This window comes from Elaeis guineensis, chromosome 2, assembly GCF_000442705.2.
Source record: "Elaeis guineensis isolate ETL-2024a chromosome 2, EG11, whole genome shotgun sequence".
Taxonomy (NCBI): Eukaryota; Viridiplantae; Streptophyta; class Magnoliopsida; order Arecales; family Arecaceae; genus Elaeis; species Elaeis guineensis.
In genome coordinates, this window is record NC_025994.2 from 99,348,313 (window position 1) to 99,371,300 (window position 22,988).

Sequence of the window (22,988 nt, forward strand, 5' to 3'; positions counted from 1 at the left end):
ATTATGTACATGCATTTTCAAATTAATATGAAATGTCTATGAAATTTTGGACTTGAGAACTGGGTACCTTTCAACAGAATCATAGATTTTTCATTACGCTTGCTAAATAAGGTCCTTTTGGGGGCACTTCCAACAGATCAAAATTTATTATTCCATAAGCATCTTCATGCTGCCGCATATGCTGAAAGCATCTCATCCACTGCAAGGAACTATTATTTCTTTCCTGCAAGCCTGTTTCCGTGATCATTCGAATGCTTGCATGTAGATGTAAATAGCATCAATATTCTATCAATTGTGTGACCAAAAGTAGTCTTCTGGCCCAATATAAGAGTCTCTACATGACAATGTCCTCATCAATATCAGAAGACCGCATATCTGCGTGGCTACGTGCTGTCAGATTTACATCATCCAAGCACTGCAATTATTAGAATAAGGATTTCCGTCCAAAAAAGGTTATTACAATAGCTATATGGATTATGTATTCAACTGCTCTCCTATGACCCTACATGACATTGTCCTCGTCAATATCAGAAGACTTCAGATCTGCGTGGCTACGTGCTGTCAGCTATACATCATCCAAGCCCTGCAATTATTAGAACAAGGCCGTCCAAAAAAAGTTATCACAATAGCTGTATGGATGACGAATTCAACTCCTCTCCTATGATTTTTAAGTATGGAACAAGGAGATATGACCAAGGAGATATGACCATCAGGACACAGACTCATGGCCCAAGTGAAGTTAAAAAGCCATCACATGACCATGAAGATGAAAGACTATCTTCCAAGCTTTTAATTTCTTTAGAAGTCACTGGAGGCATTACCTCAAGACAACGTCTATATCAGGTTACCTACTCCAAAACAGAAGAAAAATGTATATTCGAGCAGAAGTGCCTTAGAGCAATTAATGCTAAAGGGTAATTTATATTTCTTCAAATGCTGTACCAGACCTTGGTAGAGAAGTATTAAACAAGTATTTTATCTTTTGGAGATTGTTCCGCACCTCTTGCTCAAGTGTCCGTTTGCGAGAAGCATCTGGACCACTTTGAAGATTTGTTTCAATTTGAGATTATGGTCCTACTAATTTTCAGAACCCGTGGACCTCATGGAGAAAAAGGAAATTCACAAAACACTTGGTCGAGCTTGGGATCAGCTGGTGATAAACTTGTGTTGGAATGCGTGGCAAGAAAGAAATAGGAGAATTTTCGTTGACAAAAAGAGTTCTGATTTTTCTGTGTTACCAAAAATCCTGCATTCGTTTCCGGTTTTGGGACCACAATTACTTGAAGATCACCATCAAATATGGAATGATCTGAAACTTCTGGTCCATGCAAATACAATTTAAAGCGACCCATGCACCTGAATGTTGTTGCATCAATCTGAGACTTTTCTCACCTGTTCTTTTGTAACTCAGGCCTGTAAATTTCTGTGGGGTATGCTGAAAATAGAGGACATGGATCAGTCTGGCACTTGTTCTTTGAGCTGTACCTAGCTACATGGTACATTCCGAGAAATATTAGGATGCTGAACATGCAAGCTGATCTTCCTTAGTAGAGGGAAAGTGGTTCTTTCACGCGATGAAACTCTGTATATTTAATTCTGGGCCTCTGCCGTGCTTTTGTTGTATTGCCAAAATTATTGCTTGTATTTGCCTTTTGATTGCCGAGGCAATCAGACATCACGTAAATAGTTTTCTGTCTCTTGTTCTTGCTAATTTAGGTGGTATCTTCTGCCTCCTTTTCATTCAGAGAGCAAAAAAAAAGAAGTATAATATAAAATCTACGTTTTATAATTCTTTCTGATCTTTCTGATAATTGTATCACAGTTCCACTTATCGAACAGGGAACTCTTCAACTGGTAATATAAATTAGTTCCTGGCAACTTGAGTAAACAAAGTCTACTTCTAATTCCGATCATTGTTATTCGCTATTGAAAGGTCTACTTCAGCTTGTTGTTGAAGTCAGACCTTATAGACATTTGGGGATAAATAATTCATTTTTTTTTATTTGTTTATTCTTTCATATTTCCAGCTACTTTTCAAGGGATCTTAGTCAGGTGGTTATTGCTGGGTCCGAGTCATATCTTTTCCCGGTAATTTGAGGTAAGACAACTGGGTTTTTCGCTTTAAACTATTCTTTTATGGCTCCTTTCGTGGGAAAGCCGCTGGCTCATCATAAGATAAATGGTACGAGTAGATGAGACTTTCTAGGAGCCACGAAGCAAAAGAGAAATGGCATTGCTGGAATGGTTTCTAGTGCTTGGAATCTCGGCAGCGGCAATCCTGGTTCATGGCCAGCCAGGTATGAATGCTAGTGTGTATCCAGAGCTTATTGTTCACCTGCTTCATTTGATGCAGAAAGCACAGTTTTTTTTTTTTTTTAACTTTTTTTGATGCAAGGAAAGCACAGTTTTTTTTTTTTTGTTATTTTTTGTTTGCTGAGGTAAACATAGGCTAGAGAGGTAAGACGTTCACTTGCCATGGACTTTTATTAATATAGGAAATATTTACAGCACTGGAAGTAAGGAAGGTGTGGGATCTTCAGATTCAAGGGATAGATAGGGTACAACACATCGATATATTAGATTCCAGTGCTAGCAGTGGGAAAAACCAGTCCAACAAGAAGATGAAGTAGGGACTGCATATGAGTATACTCGGTGAAGTCTTGCGCTTCCAGGCTAGCCCTTTATGCCATTGCGTGGCATTCTACTTCGTCGTTCCACCATTCTTTTTTGTGTTTGTTTCTGGCTTGAACTAATCCTTTCAAGGCATTTAACGGTAATTTACTCACAAATTGTGTTTCAAGAGGGACCCCCGAAGTGCTTTGGCTAGGGTGTGATATTTTCTTTGGCGCAGCGACATCCAGTTTTGTAGGAGAAGCAAGATCCTTTGAAGAAGCTTGGCGGATGATACTGCTTGAAAATTGAATGCTGTGCTATTTCTTTCAAAATTACAGCATTGGAAGTAAGAAAGCACAGTCCTATACCAGTTTAAGGATATCCCTTTTTTTGGTTCTCTCCACCTGTTTGAAATTAGAATCTACTCATCTGATTCTTCAGCGTTAATTCCCTCATCAGTATATGGGCCCTTCTTGCAGCTCCACCTAGGTTTTCGAGCATATTTCATAGTCTGCTTGGAGTGCTATTTGTTCACAGAAATTTGTAAGCTCAACCCTAGGTGGTTTTTCTAAAGGTACAAAAGTCGCATCATGAAATCAATTAAAAAAAAAAAAGGGTTGCATCATGGAATCAATAAAAAAAGTTGCATCATGAAAATTTTCCCAGAGCAGGTTAGTCTTTTTCTTTAATTTCGACAAAAGGGCCGGTTAGTCCTACAGTAGTGTTTGGTTATCTTTTTGATATTTCTGAAACAAAAATATGAATTTTTAAAAAATAATTATTCTCTACGCCTATTTCAAATTTCTATTTGATTAAAAATTTATCGGATCTATTGAGAATAAAATGTAATTAATACAATATTATTTCTTAATCAAGAATAAAATATAATTATTTCTCATTGTGGATCTAGAATAAGCTATTCCATGGTTCAATATGGAATAGCTTATATCAGGTATATGGGAATAAAATATGATTAATGTATTTTTTACCGAATTTGCTAAATCCAAAGGACCCATCACTATTTTATAGTATGCTTGAGGGAATAAAATGGAATAAACCGTTGTTCCATTTAGAATAAGGGCAACCAAATACTATGCATAACAAGATCTCTGGCATGGCATTGTGCCAACCCATCAATTCCTTTGGTGAGATGCTTCATATGGTTTATGGAACAACTTCCCAAGGGCGAAAGAGAAAGTGCATCTGATCACGTTGGAAATTTCCATGCATGTGCCCGAATATGGTTGCTTGTCTTATCTTACCTTTTCATTCATTCATTCATTCTTTCGTTAATTTATTTTTAAATTCCTGGAGTAGGCCCGTTGAACGATGTTGAAAGCACGGTTATTTCTTTGGGTAGATTTAGGTAACAAGAAAGAAAAGTTCCACGCATAATTCATGTTTGCCTTTTACCGACAAGTATAGGTAAAGACTCGGATCATGAGGTAGTCTTCATGGAATCTTAAGTATACGTTGCTACCCAGAATACGAAAAAAACAGTACATATGTTGAGCAACTAAACCCATTTGATGGTTCTTCAAGGACTTTCCAAGCAAAATTGGAGACTTGGAGTGATAGAACTTTTTTTTCTAAAATATTTTATCAATTCATTTCTATTCATACTTGTCATAAATTTGAACCTGCTTTCAAAGCTTGAATAGATAGAGCCCCACAACTTGTTAATTCGCTGCTGGGAAATTCAAACAAAAGGGAGCGTGGAATTCTAAATGAAAAGAAGCGCCAGGATGATTCATGAATTTGTAATAGTGGTAGCCTAGAGATCAGATTTCTTGATCGAAGTACCTCAAGATCAGTTAAGAGCTCGTTCTTCTATGGATAAAAATCATGAAAAAAATATCAATTTTTTTATTGATTAATTAATCCATATTTTATATTTTTTATATAAATAAATTATTTTTTTATAAATAATATTTATCCATAAAAAGAAGAGACAAACTTACCTAACTAAAAAAATAGATAAATCATTTTTCCATCACCAAAAAAATATTTTTCTATTTTATTCCTAAAATATCCTTTAACCCTATAACAACAACAGCATATTATTATTATTATATTATTATTATTATATTAATGAATAATATATAATATAATATAATAACAAACATAACATGACATAATACAATATAATATAATATATATTATATATTATTATATATAATAATATTTATATAATATTTTATTTCTTTCTTTTAATCTCTCCCCGGCATCCATTGCAGGAGATACAATGACGCCGGCCAAATCCATTGTAGATGGACAAACCTTAATCTCGTCAGGTGGGACTTTCGAACTGGGCTTCATCAGCCCTAGCGACTCGAACAATCGATACCTGGGTATACATTACACGGGCACTCCAGATAAAACAGTTGTGTGGGTTGCCAATAGAATCTCTCCCCTCAATGGCTCCACGGGGGTTCTCAATCTCACAGGTGATGGAAATCTGGTACTGCTAAACAGCACTGGATATATTATTTGGTCAACAGGCACAACAAATGCAATTAACCCCGTTGCACAGCTCCTAAACACGGGAAATCTCATCCTGATTGAAAGAACTACGAAGAAATTATTGTGGCAGAGCTTTGATCATCCAGGCAACACACTTCTACCAGGTATGAAGCTTGGGTGGGACATAACAACCAATCTTGACAGGCATCTCACGTCATGGAAGAGTTCCTCCGACCCTTCTCCTGGGGACTACTCCTACAAGATGCATGTTAATGCAGTACCAGAGCTTGTCTTGTGGAGAGGATCTCTCCAAATATACCGCACTGGACCCTGGAATGGAGGTGGATTTAATGGCATTCCAGAGACGAAAACAACTAACATGTTCATGTTTAATCTAACTTACAATGAGTCTGAGGCCACCTACACCTTCCAAGTACTAGACAATTCTACTCTATGTCGCGTCTTGCTGAACGAGACTGGAGTGGTTCAGCGTTTGGTGAAGTCTCAGCCAAACCTTACATGGGACCCATACTGGTGGTTTCCAAAGGATCCGTGCGACGAGTATGCCAACTGTGGAGCTAATGGCGTATGCAATACAACCTACTCACTTTTCTGCGATTGTTTGTGGGGATTCAGTCCCAAGTCTCCTCAAAATTGGAAAATGAGAATCAATTCTGATGGCTGTGTAAGGAGAACAGCTTTAAATTGCTCATCGGATGGTTTCTTTCCGCTGCAACAAGTGAAGTTGCCTGATACATCGAATGCCACCGTGCACAGCAACAAAAATCTGGAGGACTGTGAAGAATGGTGCCTGAAGAACTGCACTTGCAGCGCCTATGCTATCATTGAAGGGAGCGGATGTGTAACATGGACTGGAGATCTTGTAGATATTAGACTGTTCACTGAAGGAGGGGAGAATCTATATGTTCGGCTTTCATCTTCTGAATTAGGTAACGATTATTTCCTGAAAGGGGAAGGAAAAGGCACGAGTTAGATTAGGAATATACCAGTACATATACAGACTACAGTTGGAACATTTTAGGAGCTGGTTGTGGCTGTTGGGCTGCATTGGATGACTAAAGATATTTATCCTTTTTTGGGTGAAAGGGAGGGTAGAGGACTGAAGTGATTATCCTAGACCTCTTAACATATTGGTGTTGGTTATGTCAAAATAAACTTTTTATTTTGCTTTACATGGTTCTAAGCGAATGTGACTTGGTAATATAGTTCTGTTACGTTTGTGATCATCAGCATGCTGAATCTAGAAACATGATCTTTTGACAAAGTGGAAATATAATTAGCATACCAGTTCTAACATACTTGTCACAAAACACATTTATATGATAGGTTAGTGTAGAACAAAACATCTGACTGACATTCCATATCATAAGAAATGTATCCCAAGTGAAGTCCTGATTCCAAAAGTTTGTTGTGCAGGTCAGATAAGGGATAATCATGGTAAAAAGAGGCCTGTGATAGTCACAATCATTTCTTCACTGGTAGGGCTTCTTCTATTTGTGTGCTTTATTCAGCTTCTGCGGAAGAAGAATAGAAAAGCAAAAAAGCAAGGTACTTACCTTTCACCTACACAAACAGACATGATCTAATCATTTATACCAGCAATCATATAATATCAATGAATGTTACTTCTAGTATTAGCATTGATTTCTTCAACATTTTTCAGAACAGATTTCATCAAAATTTGGCACTAAGAATCCATCAAATAATTTTATGCCTACTAGTGAAGTACAATGGTATTCAATGCTCAAGCTAACGAGTAATATGATTTCATTCAGGTTGTGCAATACATAGAATAATTAAGTTGACATTATTCATGAGTCCATTAAAATAATTAAGGCACCAATGACCACTTCATCCATGTCAAACTATTTTAGTCAAATTACAAGCATTTCACTCCTATCATAGTTCTCTAGTTGATTTCAGTAGACCTAGTTTATGGATGCCTTGATTCATCACAATCCTCCTTGGAATTGATGTCTAAGAAAAGCTAAACAAGGAATGGAAATTTTTATTTTCCTACTTCACTCTTCAGAGCCAAAATATATGAGCAAATGTCAAACTCAACGTAATTAGGTTGAGTCGAATATAAGATAGGTAAAAAAAAATCTGTCTATCCAAACCCTACATAATTATTTAATGGATCAAAAATCCAGACCCATGCCTGACCATTTTATTAAACAAGTAATCCAAGACGACCTACAACAGATTGAATCAAGTTAAGATAGGTTAAGCATTGCCACCTCTAATTCCAATGGAAGTGTGCATTAAGGTTCTACAAAAAGGTTCAGTTGAGTGCTTCCCTTCTAGAAAAAGTTGGGGCCCAGAAATAACAATTTGTGAACTTATTGGTCAGTCAATGATTCCTAGGGATAAAAAAGTGATGCAATAAAGATCAATATGGTGGAAAGCTGCTAATTCTCTTGTTCTCTTCTTTCATTCTTTTAACACCGTAATGTTTAGAGTCTGCCTTGGCTCAATTTAGTTAAATAAACACTACTTTCTCTCATGATTCTCCATCTATGTTTACATTGAATAGCATTTTTTTTATATATATATATAGCTTTTGTATTTATTGTCTCAAGGAGAGAAAGATATAGGTGTGTATCCTCTAACAAGTTTTTGGTATCCAAAAAATGCCTAAGACAAGGCATGTGCATGTTGCTTTCTAGAGCTGCTGAAGCTCTATGGCCACTATTGATGGCAGATGAAAGATCTTTAGGCATCACCTAAATTTAGATAATGGTCTAGAAGTAACTCTGAGAAGAGGTTTATGTAAATAAAGAACAGAAACAATATATATCCACAAAACCAAGAGGAAACTCACAGAAAACTTTCAAGCTCGTTTAAAGCAAATATGGAAAGCAATATTATGCAAGGAAATGTATGGTATGATGTACTAGAAAAGACACATAAAAAGAAATCCTGACTGGAACCGAACCATGTGAATCCAGTACCCCAAAAACTGCAGCACTGCAGCACAATCCAATGTCTCCCCAATGAATATGGTGACGAAACAGGGCCCCTCATTTTACAGTATGCCCAAGATAGACAATACTATGGTGGTTACTCAACACACAGCCGGTAACTGAGCTAGTTGGTATCCATCTCTCCAAGTGAGAGGTCTCATATTCAAACAAGCATTTTCAGTTGTATTAAATGCTTTTATCTCGAATAAATTGTATTCACATATCAAGCTCTGATATATTTCTTCAAATGTTGCCCTTGGTAGTTGGTAACTCTACCCATCTACATTTGTTGCCCTTTGGTAGTTGGTAACTCTACCAATCTATAATTCGTTGGCATATTATTTTGAAAACAAACTTGCATGGCTTGTTGGATTTTTCTTCTTTATATTATGTTGTGAAGGCTTGTTCTACATTGACAATGACTACATTATTACCTCAATATCGTTTCACCATTAATCTGCTAATTAGGTACATATACATGTGTGTGTGTGTGTGTGTGTGTGTGTGTGTGTGTGTGTAGTAAGGAAAGACAAGGATAGGGCACCCATACTCTACTAGTGTAAATGATATTTGCAGGCTAATAAAGGAAGAATTTACAATATATTCAATAATTTGTAATGAACCATGGCATGACTTTCAGCTTTCTTTCCAGTGCAGAGTGACCCCCAAGCTTTAAATGGTCTAAGAACAGCTTCTAGAACAAGACCGTGCTGAGCTCTGATTGTTTCCTAGTATATTCTTTAGCTCCTCATACCTAACACTCCGTCAACCATGAATTCCACATTTGTACCCATGTGAAAAAAATACATACTGATGAATTAGTTAAAATAATTGCTGTCTTGAATGAAATTTTTGTTGTTCTATTTATAAGTATTATTTTTCTTCTTGTTTTGCACTTTTTTAGGATGGTGATGCAAGTACAGTTGCATTCAAGAATCTCACATAATTGATTTTGTTATACCAAATTTTCATGCCAGCTCAAACAATTAGTTCCCACTACAAGGAAAGCAGAGGAAATGAGCTAGAGTTACCTTTATTTGATATCCATACAATAAGAACTGCTACCAATAACTTTTCTGACGATAATAAACTTGGAGAAGGTGGATTTGGCGCCGTTTACAAGGTAGTTTTTTTGACTATAGGGCATACTGCTATTTGATCCTACAGTCACAAAAGATACAAACTCTTTGAAAAAGAGCATTGTGGAACTCACCTAACTGTAGCAATTAGCAGGGTCAGTTGGAAGATGGAGAAAAGATTGCTGTCAAGAGGTTGTCCAAAGATTCTGTGCAGGGCATACATGAATTCACAAATGAGGTGTTGCTGATAGCCAAACTTCAGCACAGAAATCTTGTTCGCCTTTTTGGCTGCTGCATTGAAGGAGAGGAACGATTGCTGGTGTACGAGTACTTGCAAAATACAAGTTTGGACTACTTCATATTCGGTTTGGTCTTTATCCTTGCACCATTTGACTACTTTATGCTCTGTATACAATGCAATGTTTGATGGACATCTCGCAGGTTTAGCAACTAATTTGATTTAGTTGATCATCATGTATACTCAGACTTCTGATTTGGTCTTCTGAGTAGGTCAACTAAGACTGGGTTGATGAGGCAATGGATTAACAATTAAGATGGATATATTCTTCTTCCATATCAGGTTAAATTATTTCAAAAAATAATTGCTAATTAAGCTTAGACCACCATGAAGAATATCTATCTGACTTTTCATACACTATATAAACTTTTATGATTAAAAAAAAAAAAAGCAGTATATGGTATGAAGTTGTATGGACTGAAATTACGACAGAATGCATTTTAATTAATCAAGTTAGTTATTTTAAAAGGATGAGCAGAGGTGGTGGTGATGATGGCAGTAGATAATCTGATTCCTCTAACTTGGCACTTCCTTTGCCCTTAAATCTCACTGCTATAAGTTAGACCTCCTATTGAAATGACATGGGCAGAATCTCAACCTCACATCATTGCTACTAAACTAAGGTGCAAAACTATTTTATTTCATCTTGTATAAGGATCAGCATATATGGCATTCTTCCTTGTGCTAAATATAAGTTCAACCTATAATTATAATGTTAATCATGGATTTAAAGAGCACATTATTTGTAAATGATAGATTATATTGATCTGAAATAAATACTGGACTTATCTCAAAGGGAAAAAGGTAAAGAAGAAGTAGGTGAGTTGAACTTCAGACTGCATTTGTCAAACTAAAAAGGAGTGTAAATTTGGACCAGATAGGAAAAGAAGGGCATTTTTGAACTGGCAAAAGCGCCTCAACATCATCTTAGGAATTGCTCGAGGACTTCTATACCTTCACCAAGACTCTAGGTTGAAAATTATTCACAGAGATTTGAAGGCCAGCAATATTCTTCTTGATGAGGACCTGAACCCAAAAATCTCAGACTTCGGCACTGCAAGAATCTTTAAGGTTGACCAAATTGAAGAGAATACAAAAAGAGTTGTTGGGACATAGTAAGTACATAAGCATATCAACTCATAAAGTATAAATCTGAATGCAATATCCTAGTTGCATAAACTAATTTTGCTAATGACATGCAGTGGATATATGTCACCGGAGTATGCAATGGATGGTATCTTTTCAGTGAAATCAGATGTGTTCAGCTTTGGTGTTCTAGTGCTAGAAATTTTAAGTGGTAAGAAGAATAGAATGATCAAACAAGCAGAAGCTCATGTTAACCTTTTAGGACATGTAAGTGCTCGAATGCAATAATGTCATCATTCTAAATATAACTTCTAGTTGTTCATTCTAAACATACATGGATTATCACACAGGCATGGAGACTATGGACAAAAGGTAGATGCTTGGAAATACTTGATGAAGCAGTGGGATGCACATACCCAGAGTCTAAAGTATCGCAGTGTATCCAAGTGGCTCTCTTGTGTGTGCAAGAAGGGAGTGAAGATAGACCAACAATGGCAGAGGTAGTGCTCATGTTAGGAACTGAAAGTGCACAGCTACCTCAGCCTCAAAGGCCAGGCTTCTACACAGCAACTCCTTTAATGGAAAGAGATTGGTCTAGCAGCAATAAAATTACAGTTACAATTGAAGGTCGATAGAAATCTGTGACATGAGAAGGGGTGGGCGGGGAAGAGAGATTCATGGACTTCATTGTACAAATATATTAGTCAGGCAGAGTTTAAACTATTTTATTATGATTTTAATCGTTCACATGCCTTTTTTGTGGCGAAAATACCATATGCCTTTTTAAATTATCTTTACAAATCTAATTAGGGATTTCAGTGAAACAAATGTCCAAAGTAGTAAATTCTCCTTAGTTTCACAGTGACAAGATTAAGAGATTCAGGTGTAAGAAAGAGAAGTGCGTGCATATACAAATATAATTCACACAACCCATGGATTTAAAGAAAAGAATATATGCAAATATTGTTCCTATACAAACAAGAATAATAAGTGAAGAAGAACAAGCACCGATGCTGTGATTTTGGGTGACAGTGAGTGAAAAGGAATAAAACTTAAAGAAATATTATCCATGATATTATCGCAAATGCAGTAGTGATATTAAAACTAGTTCACTAGCATCAATATACGTTATCTTCAGATATAATGACGATAAAATATTAGTTCAGAATATATTTTTACCAAAGCACTTCCAACAGAGTCCCCTGGTTGGAGAAATTTGTCATTAGATAACGCTAAAATAAACAGTATATAAACAAAAGAATTTTTCATACATTTATATATATCTTCTTACAATATCCTATTCCTCACTTCTCTCTCATCATCTCTTTCAACCACCACACCCCAGATTCTCCTGATCCTCTCCTCTCATCATCAGTTCCATCAGAGTCCTCCCCACGCATGTAAGCAACCATCATTCATATTTGGTTAAAGGAAGCATCGTTGCACCATATTTTCAGTAGCATTCCGAAAATCTAAAATAAATACTAAATATGGACCGAACGACCATTATGTCCATCGGCACTGCACCAACATCCTCTCTTTCTTCGCCAACTACTCGGTTAAGATACCGGCCTTGCGTTACTTCCCTTAGTTTCAGCTTTTTTAAACTAAAACAGAAAAATTCAATGGTAATACGAATCAAAAAAAATAGAAGAAACTAACGAAGAATCAAAACCCCACAAGCTAAAACCCTCCAAGAATCGATGAAAACCTACATTGGAATAAGAAACGGTTGATTTCCTCTGGAACTCTAAAAAAAAGTGAAGCAAGAATCGAAACCCTAGGTCAGAAACAGTCGGCATTCGTTCAAAACCATAGAAGGACCAAGAATCTCATGAAAGGAAGAACAAGAAGAGTGAAGGGTAAAAGAAAGAGAGGAGAGAATACTGAAAGCACTGGCGAAGATTTCGTAGTAAATGAGATCATGGACTTCCAATGGTTGTATCTCTCGTCTATCGCTCGGCGAGGGGCCTCCTTCGTTCCTTCGACTCCCTCTCTCCTTCGTGTTGTGGAATGAAAGGGGAAACAACGAGTCGGAAAGACGGAGGCCCGGTTTATAAGAGCGGAGATGCAGAAGGTCCCCTTCCGGATCCGTATTATGATCCCAGCTGCAGAAGGCTACCTGAATAAAGGTAACATAAAATATCGCCCGGGTGTGAAGCATTTCCGTGCTCTCTATTTTACCTCTATTTTAGCCGATCAAAATGATTCTGTCCGTCCGTTTCCACATCAAGACGCGACGCCATATGCGGGTGAAACAGGATTCCCATCCTCACAATCCCCAAAGGAATAGGATTTTCTAGGGTTAAAATCCAACCAGATATCGATATATTTATATCCATATATATTTTATTTGATAAATATAAATATAGATGTTGGGTATAAAATACCCACAGTCGAAGTCCTCAGCAGAATCGGCTCCTACGGGAGCCGGGCTTCGCCCTCGACTCCAACGGACTGCAGACAGACTTCGTCCGGACTCCTACGAGAGCCGGACTCCGCCGACAACTCCGGCAAGCAGACTCCACCCGGACTCCTACGGGAGCCGAGCTCCGTCCTCAACATCAACTGCTGGTAAATCCCGTCCGGACTCCTACGGAAGCCGGGCTTCACCTTTAACTTTGATTGCAGGAAGACTCCGCCCGGACTGCTACGGGAGCCGGGCTTCGCCCTCGACTCCAACGGCTGCAGACAGACTTCGTCCGGACTCCTACGGGAGCCGGACTCCGCCGACAACTCCGACCGCAAGCAGACTCCGCCCGGACTCCTACGGGAGCCGGGCTCCGTCCTCAACATCAACTGCTGGTAAACCCTGTCCGGACTCCTACGGGAGCCGGGCTTCACCTTTAACTTTGATTGCAGGAAGACTCCGTCCGGACTCCTACGGGAGCCGGGCTTCGCCCTCGACTCCAACGGCTGCAGACAGACTTCGTCCGGACTCCTACGGGAGCCGGACTCCGCCGACAACTCCTACCGCAAGCAGACTCCGCCCGGACTCCTACGGGAGCCGGGCTCCGTCCTCAGCATCAACTGCTGGTAAATCCCGTCCGGACTCCTACGGGAGCCGGGCTTCACCTTTAACTTTGATTGCAGGAAGACTCCGCCCGGACTCCTACGGGAGCCGGGCTTCGCCCTCGACTCCAACGGCTGCAGACAGACTTCGTCCGGACTCCTACGGGAGCCGGACTCCGCCGACAACTCCGACCGCAAGCAGACTCCGCCCGGACTCCTACGGGAGCCAGGCTCCGTCCTCAACATCAACTGCTGGTAAACCCCGTCCGGACTCCTACGGGAGCCAGGCTTCACCTTTAACTTTGATTGCAGGAAGACTCCGCCCGGACTCCTATGGGAGCCGGGCTTCGCCCTCGACTCCAACGGCTGCAGACAGACTTCGTCCGGACTCCTACGGGAGCCGGACTCCGCCGACAACTCCGACCGCAAGCAGACTCCGCCCGGACTCCTACGGGAGCCGGGCTCCGTCCTCAACATCAACTGCTGGTAAATCCCGTCCGGACTCCTACGGGAGCCGAGCTTCACCTTTAACTTTGATTACAGAAAGACTCCGCCCGGACTCCTATAGAGGCCGGACTCCGACCGCTGCCGAGCTTCAGCCGATGGATCTGCGCCCCCTGGCGGCCCTGCTCCACTTCCTACAACGGATTCCACACAGCTCCATCACCCCTGACAGGTCGCAGTAACGGTCGCAGCCCTGCTCCACTCCCTGCGGCGGACCCTGCGCGACCCCATTACTCTCTGACAGGCTGTATCAACGGCCATGATTCTGCTCCGCTCCCTGCGGCAGGTGCTGCGTGACTCCACTACTCCCTGACAACTAGCGGCAACGGACGCCGCTCCACTACCTGCAACAGGCTCTACGTGGCAGGCCATAGCGATAGCCACGGGTCTACTCCACTACCCTTCACAATAAATTTCTCCTGACTATAGGCGGCCCACTACCAGACGGTTACAAACGTCGCCATCAATCCGTTACCTCCTCCGCCTATAAAAAGGGGGATCCAGATACGTTATTCTATAAGCTCATTTCTTATCTCAAAACTCTGCTAAATTCTTCGTTCGAGCACTCCATTCTTGTTGAGGCAGAGAACTGACTTGAGCATCGGAGGATCTTGCCGGAGCAACCCCACCTCCGGTTTAGACTTCCTTTGCAGGTCCCGGCGGCGACCGCGACTTCTCCGACTCCAGCTTCTCCAGCGTAAGCAGATTTTTGCACCAACAGGATTGACGCTAGAGGAAGGGTGAACCTTCGCAGTACCCTTATTCTTAAAGGAGCGCTCAACGGATCCGCTTCTGGCCATCTTTTCCGGCACCCACTCCTCCTTCCCTCATCTGATGCTTTCTCACGAGGCCTTTGCACAACTGCCTCCGGCTATGGTCGCCGATAAGGAGTGGCCGGATGACCGGCCCCTGTCGGATTCCGTCAATGCCATCTCGGGGAAATCCCGGTGGGAGACAACCAACATACCAGCTGCATCCCCCAAGCGGCAAAAAGTTGAAGAACCCATAACTTTTACCGAAGAAGATACCCAGGGAGTCCAATTCCCTCATAATGACGCGGTCGTAGTTTTTCTGAATATAGCGAATTACGACGTCCGTCGTATTCTCATCGACAACGGAAGTTCGGCCGACATCTTGTTCTACGACACCTTATCAAGGATGTCCGCTCTTGACGGTCATCTGAGACCGATTTGCTCCCCCTTGATAGGATTTACCGGTGACGCCGTTCCGACGGAGGGAATGATAGCTCTGACTGTGGCCGCGGGTCAGTATCCAAAGCAGTCCAGGGCTCTGGTGAATTTCTTGGTGGTAAAGGCGCCATCCGCCTACAATGCAATCCTTGGCCGACCCGGCCTCAATGCTCTCAGAGCTGTCGTTTCAACCTACCATTTGAAATTGAAGTTCCCCACCAACCAGGGGATCGGAGAGGTCCGGGGAGACCAAGCCCTGGCCAGACATTGCTACAACATCGCCTTGCAAAGAAGCGACTGGGCTGACCCCTATCCCGTCGATGGATTGGATGCTCGCGACGACCTCACCGAAGAAAGGGGCGGCCCAATCGAAGATCTGGTACCAGTCCCCCTGAATGATGGGAATGCGGAGCATGTGGTGTTAATTGGCTCCAACCTGGGGGAGGAGGTGCGGACGCATCTTATTGATTTCCTCCGAAGGAATGCGGACGTTTTCGCTTGGGTTCCGGCGGACATGCCAGGGATTGACATGGAAGTCATGGAGCATCGTCTAGCGGTCGATCCTAAGCATCGACCGACAAAAGAAAAAATCCGGAATCATGCCCCGGAGAGACAGAAGGCGATAGCTGAGGAAGTGGATAAGCTTCTCAAGACCGGATTCATTAAGGAAGTCAATTATCCTGATTGGATTTCCAATGTTGTTTTGGTCGAGAAAGCAAACGGCAAGTGGAGGATGTGTATAGACTTCAAAAAGCTAAATAAGGCTTATCCAAAGGATAGCTACCCCCTGCCCAGAATCGACCAACTGGTTGATGCTACCTCAGGCCATGAGCTCCTCACTTTTATGGATGCGTTCTCCAGCTATAATCAAATTAGAATGGCATCGGAAGATGAAGAAAAGACAGCTTTCATCACTAATCGCGGCCTTTACTGCTACAGGGTCATGCCATTCGGCCTCAAGAATGCGGACGCAACCTACCAACGGCTGGTGAACAAAATTTTCAAAGAGCAGATCGGCCGAAACATGGAGGTCTACGTGGACGATATGCTTGTAAAAAGCAAGTCCTCCAGAGATCATGTCGCCGATCTCGAGGAAACCTTTGGCGCTCTTCGAAAGTACAGAATGAAGCTGAACCCAACTAAATGCGCTTTTGGGGTAACCTCAGGGAAGTTCCTGGGCTTCATGGTATCAGGGTGCGAGATTGAGGCCAATCCAGAGAAAATTCACGCTATCCAAGAGATGACCGCCCCAAAGTCGATCAAGGAGGTTCAGCGCCTCACAGGGAGGATAGCGGCTCTTAATCGCTTCGTCGCGAGGTCGGCCGAACGATGTTTGCCCTTCTTTCAAACCCTCAAGCAGCCGAAGAACTTCTGTTGGACCTCTGAATGCCAACAGGCGTTCGAAGAATTAAAAAACTACCTCAGCTCACCCCCGCTGCTGGCAAAGCCTGAACCTAGGGAGGAACTATTTTTATACCTGGCGGTCTCTCCCATGGCCCTTGCGGCCGTCCTTGTCAAAGAAGAAACGAAAGTCCAGCGACCAGTCTACTACATTAGCCGCGCGCTAAGGGACGCCGAGAGCAGGTACACCAAATTAGAAAAACTGACCTACGCCTTGTTGGTTGCAGCTCGGAGGCTCCGACCCTACTTTCAAGGGCACACCGTGACGCTACTCACCGATCAGCCGATCAAGGCGGTTTTGCACCGGGCTGACGCCTTCGGAAGAATGGCAAAATGGACGATCGAGCTCACGAAATTCGACATCAACTACAGACCTAGACCAGCAGTAAAGGCCCAAATATTGGCAGATTTCATAGTAGAGTGCACCATCCCAGAGGAGGCCGAACCTGAGCAAAGCAAGGGTGACAACCTAAAGTCTCAACCAAACTCCCCCAACGAAGAAGCCAATCCCTCCGATTGCTTTTGGACCCTCTATGTGGACGGATCTTCCAACATGGCGGGTGCGGGTGCAGGCTTGATTTTCGTCAGCCCGGAGGGAGTCATCGCAGAGTACGCTCTGCGTTTCGAGTTTCCCGCAACAAATAATGGAGCAGAATATGAAGCTCTGATCGCAGGATTAAGGATCGCCAAAGAGCTGGGAATAGGTCAACTCTGGGTACACAGCGACTCCCAACTAGTGGTGGGACAAGTCAGCGGGAGTTATGAAGCGCGGGAGGACAGTATGGCCAAATATCTTGAAAAAGTAAAGGAGCTTACCCCCGCCTTTAGCAGTTTCGACATTAGGCAGATTCCAAGGCTGGAGAATACCAGAGCCGATCTTCTCTCCAAGCTGACGACATCGGCTCCGGCCGAATTGCCCAAAGGCGTCCTCTTTGAAGTTCTGAAACATCCGAGTACAGAAGAATCACTGTCCGTAATGGAGATCGACCACGAGCCCAGCTGGATCGACCCGCTGATAACCTATCTTAGAGATGGAGTTCTCCCCCAGGACGCGAAAGAGGCTCGAAAGCTCCGAAATCAACCCTCCCAGTACATCCTTTATGAGGGCAAATTGTACAAAAGATCATACTCCTTGCCCCTCTTAAGATGCCTCCGGCCCTCGGAAGCTGACTACGCTTTATGGGAAGTGCACGAGGGAGCTTGCGGAAACTATTTGGGAGCCAGATCTTTATCCCACAAGCTACTCCGTCAAGGATATTACTGGCCAACGATGCATCATGATTCGATTGAATATGTCAAAAAGTGCGATCGATGCCAGAGATACGCCAACGTCCAGAGACAGCCCGCCACCGAGCTCACACCCTTGAGTGCCCCATGGCCTTTTGCACAGTGGGGGATGGACATCCTTGGCCCCTTTCCCATGGCGTCCGGACAAAGAAAGTTTCTCCTTGTAGCGATCGACTACTTCACCAAATGGGTTGAAGCCGAACCACTAGCAAAAATCACAGAAGCGAAAGTACAAGATTTCGTCTGGAAGTCAATTGTGTGCAGGTTCGGTCTGCCTAGAACCCTAATTACTGATAATGGACGGCAATTCGCGGGAGCAAGATTCATCGAATTCTGTGAAGATCTAAACATCTCCCACAACTTCACTTCAGTAGCCCATCCTCAGGCGAACGGCGAAGCGGAGGTGACTAACAGAACCCTTTTGCAGGGGATTAAGACAAGGCTTGAAAAAGCAAAAGGAATTTGGGCGGACGAGCTTTATCATGTGCTATGGACGTATCGAACTACCCAGAGGTTACCTACGGGGGAGACCCCCTTTGCTTTAGCCTTCGGAACGGAAGCCGTCATCCCGATCGAGCTTAAACTCCCGTCGGCACGAGTCGTGGCATTCGACGAACACCAAAATTCACAAAGTCTTAGAGCCAACCTTGACCTGCTGGAAGAAAGACGGGAGATCGCTCAGGTTCAAATGGCAGCCTACAGACAGAAAGTTGCTCGATATTACAACGCCCGGGTCAAGAACAAAGCTTTTAAAGTGGGAGATCTAGTGCTTCGACGAGCTGCTGTCTCGCAACCTCAGGACCGGGGGAAGCTCGCCCCGAACTGGGAGAGACCTTATGAGGTCAAACAAGTAGTCCGGCCCGGAACTTATTATCTTAAGGAGCTCGGAGGAGCCGACCTCCCGCGACCATGGAGCTCAGAAAACTTACGGATGTACTACTAGTAACTTCGTTTTAATCAATGATCGCATACCCGTACGTCTTTAGACAATTCAAACAAACTGTATCAAAAACAAAAGGGCAACCTCATAAAGTCGAAGGTCCGGTTCCATTTAGACCGGATGGGGGGAGAGGCCTTACAACGCCCATATGTGCCCCCACAGCCCTGTTAGGGACAGGAGCAGAACCTCGCCCTAACTTGAGCAAAGTCGAAGGCCCGGTTCCATTTAGACCGGATGGGGGGAGAGGCCTTACAACGCCCATATGTGCCCCCACAGCCCTGTTAGGGACAGGAGGAGAACCTCGCCCTAACTTGAGCAAAGTCGAAGGCCCGGTTCCATTTAGACCGGATGGGGGGAGAGGCCTTACAACGCCCATATGTGCCCCCACAGCCCTGTTAGGGACAGGAGGAGAACCTCGCCCTAACTTGAGCAAAGTCGAAGGCCCGGTTCTATTTAGACCGGATGGGGGGAGAGACCTTACAACGCCCATATGTGCCCCCACAGCCCTGTTAGGGACAGGAGGAGAACCTCGCCCTAACTTGAGCAAAGTCAAAGGCCCGGCTCTTTTAGACCGGATAGGGGGAGAGGCCCTGCAACGCCCATATGCGCCCCCCCCAAGAGGAAAACCTTGCCCTAGCTTAAGCAACTTCGACCGGTGGTAAGCCCAGCCCGGACTCCTACGGGAGCCGGGCTTCGTCATCGACTTTGACTACATGACAGCTCCGCCTGGACTCCTACGGGAGCCGGGCTCCATCACCGACAGCTCCGCCCGGACTCCTACGGGAGTCGGGCTCCATCACCGACATCGACTACAGGACAACTCCGCCCGGACTCCTACGGGAGCCGGACTCCGCCGACAACAGCGACTGCCGGTAAGCCTTGTCCGGACTCCTACGGGAGCCGGACTTCACCTATGACTTTGATTGCAGGAAGACTTCGCCCTGACTCCTACGGGAGTCGGGCTCTGTCCACGACGCCGAGGAAGGCTCCGCCCGGACTCCTACAGGAGCCGGGCTCCGCCCACAACTCCAACTTCGAGAGGGATTCTCCGTTCGGACTCCCCTGGGAGCCGAACTTCGCCTCGGCTTTAACGGAGAAAGACTCCAAGCGAAAAAGGAAGGCAATGGATTGCAACAGTGACGATTGGAAAACAAACAGCGCCCGAGGGTGACAGAGGCTCGGATCCTCAAATTCAAGCCTTGAGAGGGACCCCAGACCCGAATGACCCCAAGCGAACCTGCAGCCATTGACAGAATGACAATCGGGTATCTTCGAACGGCGTAAAAGTCGAAAAGGAGCTCGGCAAATAACAACCCTACACGAATAAAAGAGGTCATCGATGACCTTAGGACGACGTGAAAAAGACAAAAAGAAAATGAAGAAGTTCGACAGACAACTATTCGATGCAAGGTACAGACAAGGTAATAAAATTTTCTTTTCATTTAATAAGATATACGTTACAAGACCCGGTGGGTCGAGAAAAAAAAGATATACATCATTGCAAGCCTCGCGAATACGGCTTGGAAAGGATATACTGGAGGCCGCTCCAAGCTACGAACTCCTCTTCCCGTCTCTGTCCTTCTCAGCCGCGTTCTCCAGTGCGTGTAACAGACCTATCGGCTCTCATCCCGTCTCACTTCACTCCATCTCCGAAGTCCCAACCCTAGGAGGAAAAGGGTGGGATAGATTCCCGGGGGCGGTAAAGACAACGGCAGCAGTGACGAAGACCTGTTTCAAGAAGAGTCGGAGTCACCTTGGAGGCAGCGGTGATGTCAAAGATATGCTCCACCTCCGAATGCACCATGACAGCCGCCACCCAAAATAATCCGACAAGGTCGGCATGCGCTACTTCCACCGTCCCCGCAACAAGTTCTACTGCCCCACCGTCGACGCCGACCGCTTCTGGTCCCTCGGCCCCGACGGCATCAAAGATCCCGCCACAGCTTGTGATGACAGCTCTGCCCTCTTGACCGGTATCACCTCGCCTTGCTACTCCAAAATTCTCGGGCAGAATAACTTTACCGGCGGCCCCGTTATTAAACCCCTGTTGCTGAAGGAATTCTTCCTTGAGCTTCCTTTGAAACGACGGGGATCCTCACCGACCGCTGTTCTCCTCCTCTCCTTCCTCCAAGCCCTAGACATCCCTTCAAGGATGGCCTCCGGGGTAGAAGACATGGCGTGAGAACCCCTTAGAGAAGAATTGGAGGGCTGAAGACGGCAGGGACTGGTGCGGGGGAAGTAGCGGAGTGGCTAGGCTCTCAGATGAAAGAAGGGTGCCGTCTTCTCGGCAGAATGAAACCCCGAAGGAAGAGCAGGGGGTTTAAATAGACAGCGAATCTGAGCGCAATTATGGCAGCGGGCGTATCTGGGCCAACTGATACATGCCACGTGTCCGGCATGTCCCCCTCACCGCTATCGAGGGTTGACCGTTCGCAGATTTCCGAAGCGCGGTGCTTGGGATCGCGTTTCGGCGAGAGTTCCGAAAAGACTCTTCGGGTCACCTTAACCAGAAAAAGAACTCCGATATGCACACATTTAATGCCAAAATATCTGAGGGCGGCGGTGCGCAGAGTTCGAGGGGACGGTTTCGGCTGTGCCCATCTCTCTGTACTTCCTTCGTTCGAAATTCGAACTCGAAAGTAGGGGGACTGGTGTTGGGTATAAAATACCCACAGCCGAAGTCCTCAACAGAATCGGCTCCTACGGGAGCCGGGCTTCGCCCTCGACTCCAACGGACTGCAGACAGACTTCGTCCGGACTTCTACGGGAGCCGGACTCTGCCGACAACTCTGACCACAAGCAGACTCCGCCCAGACTCCTACGGGAGCCAGACTCCGTCCTCAACATCAACTGCTGGTAAATCCCGTCCGGACTCCTACGGGAGCCGGGCTTCACCTTTAACTTTGATTGCAGGAAGACTCCGCCCGGACTCCTACGGGAGTCGGGCTTCACCCTCGACTCCAACGACTGCAGACAGACTTCGTCCGGACTCCTACGGAAGCCAGACTCCGCCGACAACTCCGACCGCAAGCAGACTCCGCCCGGACTCCTACGGGAGCCGGGCTCCGTCCTCAACATCAACTGCTGGTAAACCCCGTTCGGACTCCTACGAGAGCCGGGCTTCACCTTTAACTTTGATTGCAGGAAGACTCCGCCCGGACTCCTACGGGAGCCGGGCTTCGCCCTCGACTCCAACGGCTGCAGACAGACTTCGTCCGGACTCCTACGGGAGTCGGACTCCGCCGATAACTCCGACCACAAGCAGACTCCGCCCGGACTCCTACGGGAGCCGGGCTCCGTCCTCAACATCAACTACTGGTAAACCCCGTCTGGACTCCTACGGGAGCCGGGCTTCACCTTTAACTTTGATTGCAGGAAGACTCCGCCCGGACTCCTACGGGAGCCGGGCTTCGCCCTCGACTCCAACGGCTGCAGACAGACTTCGTCCAGACTCCTACGGGAGCCGGACTCCGCCGACAACTCCGACCGCAAGCAGACTCCGCCCGGACTCCTACGGGAGTCGGGCTCCGTCCTCAACATCAACTGCTGGTAAACCCCGTCCGGACTCCTACGGGAGCCGGGCTTCACCTTTAACTTTGATTGCAGGAAGACTCCACCCGGACTCCTACGGGAGCCGGGCTTCGCCCTCGACTCCAACGGCTGCAGACAGACTTCGTCCGGACTCCTACGGGAGCCGGACTCCACCGACAACTCCGACCGCAAGCAGACTCCGCCCGGACTCCTACGGGAGCCGGGCTCCGTCCTCAACATCAACTACTGGTAAACCCCGTCCGGACTCCTACGGGAGCCGGGCTTCACCTTTAACTTTGATTGCAGGAAGACTCCGCCCGGACTCCTACGGGAGCCGGGCTTCGCCCTCGACTCCAACGGCTGTAGACAGACTTCGTCCGGACTCCTACGGGAGTCGGACTCCGCCGACAACTCCGACCGCAAGCAGACTCCGCCCGGACTCCTACGGGAGCCGGGCTCCGTCCTCAACATCAACTGCTGGTAAACCCCGTCCGGACTCCTACGGGAGCCGGGCTTCACCTTTAACTTTGATTGCAAGAAGACTCCGCCCGGACTCCTACAGAGGCCGGACTCCGACCGCTGCCGAGCTTCAGCCGA

General features: G+C 45.1%; 1 protein-coding gene and 1 long non-coding RNA gene across 2 annotated transcripts; one reads left to right on the forward strand and one right to left on the reverse strand.

Moving 5' to 3' along the window:
- Positions 1 to 4,838: 4,838 nt before the first annotated feature.
- On the forward strand, positions 4,839 to 11,164 carry LOC109505525 (receptor-like serine/threonine-protein kinase SD1-8). The gene is made up of 7 exons (XM_029266650.2): positions 4,839 to 6,026; positions 6,514 to 6,645; positions 9,041 to 9,186; positions 9,297 to 9,507; positions 10,318 to 10,555; positions 10,643 to 10,793; positions 10,877 to 11,164. The coding sequence occupies exons 1-7, from the start codon at positions 4,859 to 4,861 to the stop codon at positions 11,159 to 11,161; spliced, it is 2,331 nt and encodes a 776-aa protein (XP_029122483.2). The 5' UTR covers positions 4,839 to 4,858; the 3' UTR covers positions 11,162 to 11,164.
- On the reverse strand, positions 5,433 to 12,767 carry LOC140855741 (uncharacterized). The gene is made up of 2 exons (XR_012138864.1): positions 12,414 to 12,767; positions 5,433 to 6,040 (listed from the first exon to the last, which is right to left on the reverse strand). It is a non-coding gene; the product is annotated as an uncharacterized lncRNA (long non-coding RNA).
- Between the last annotated feature and the right edge of the window lie 10,221 nt (positions 12,768 to 22,988).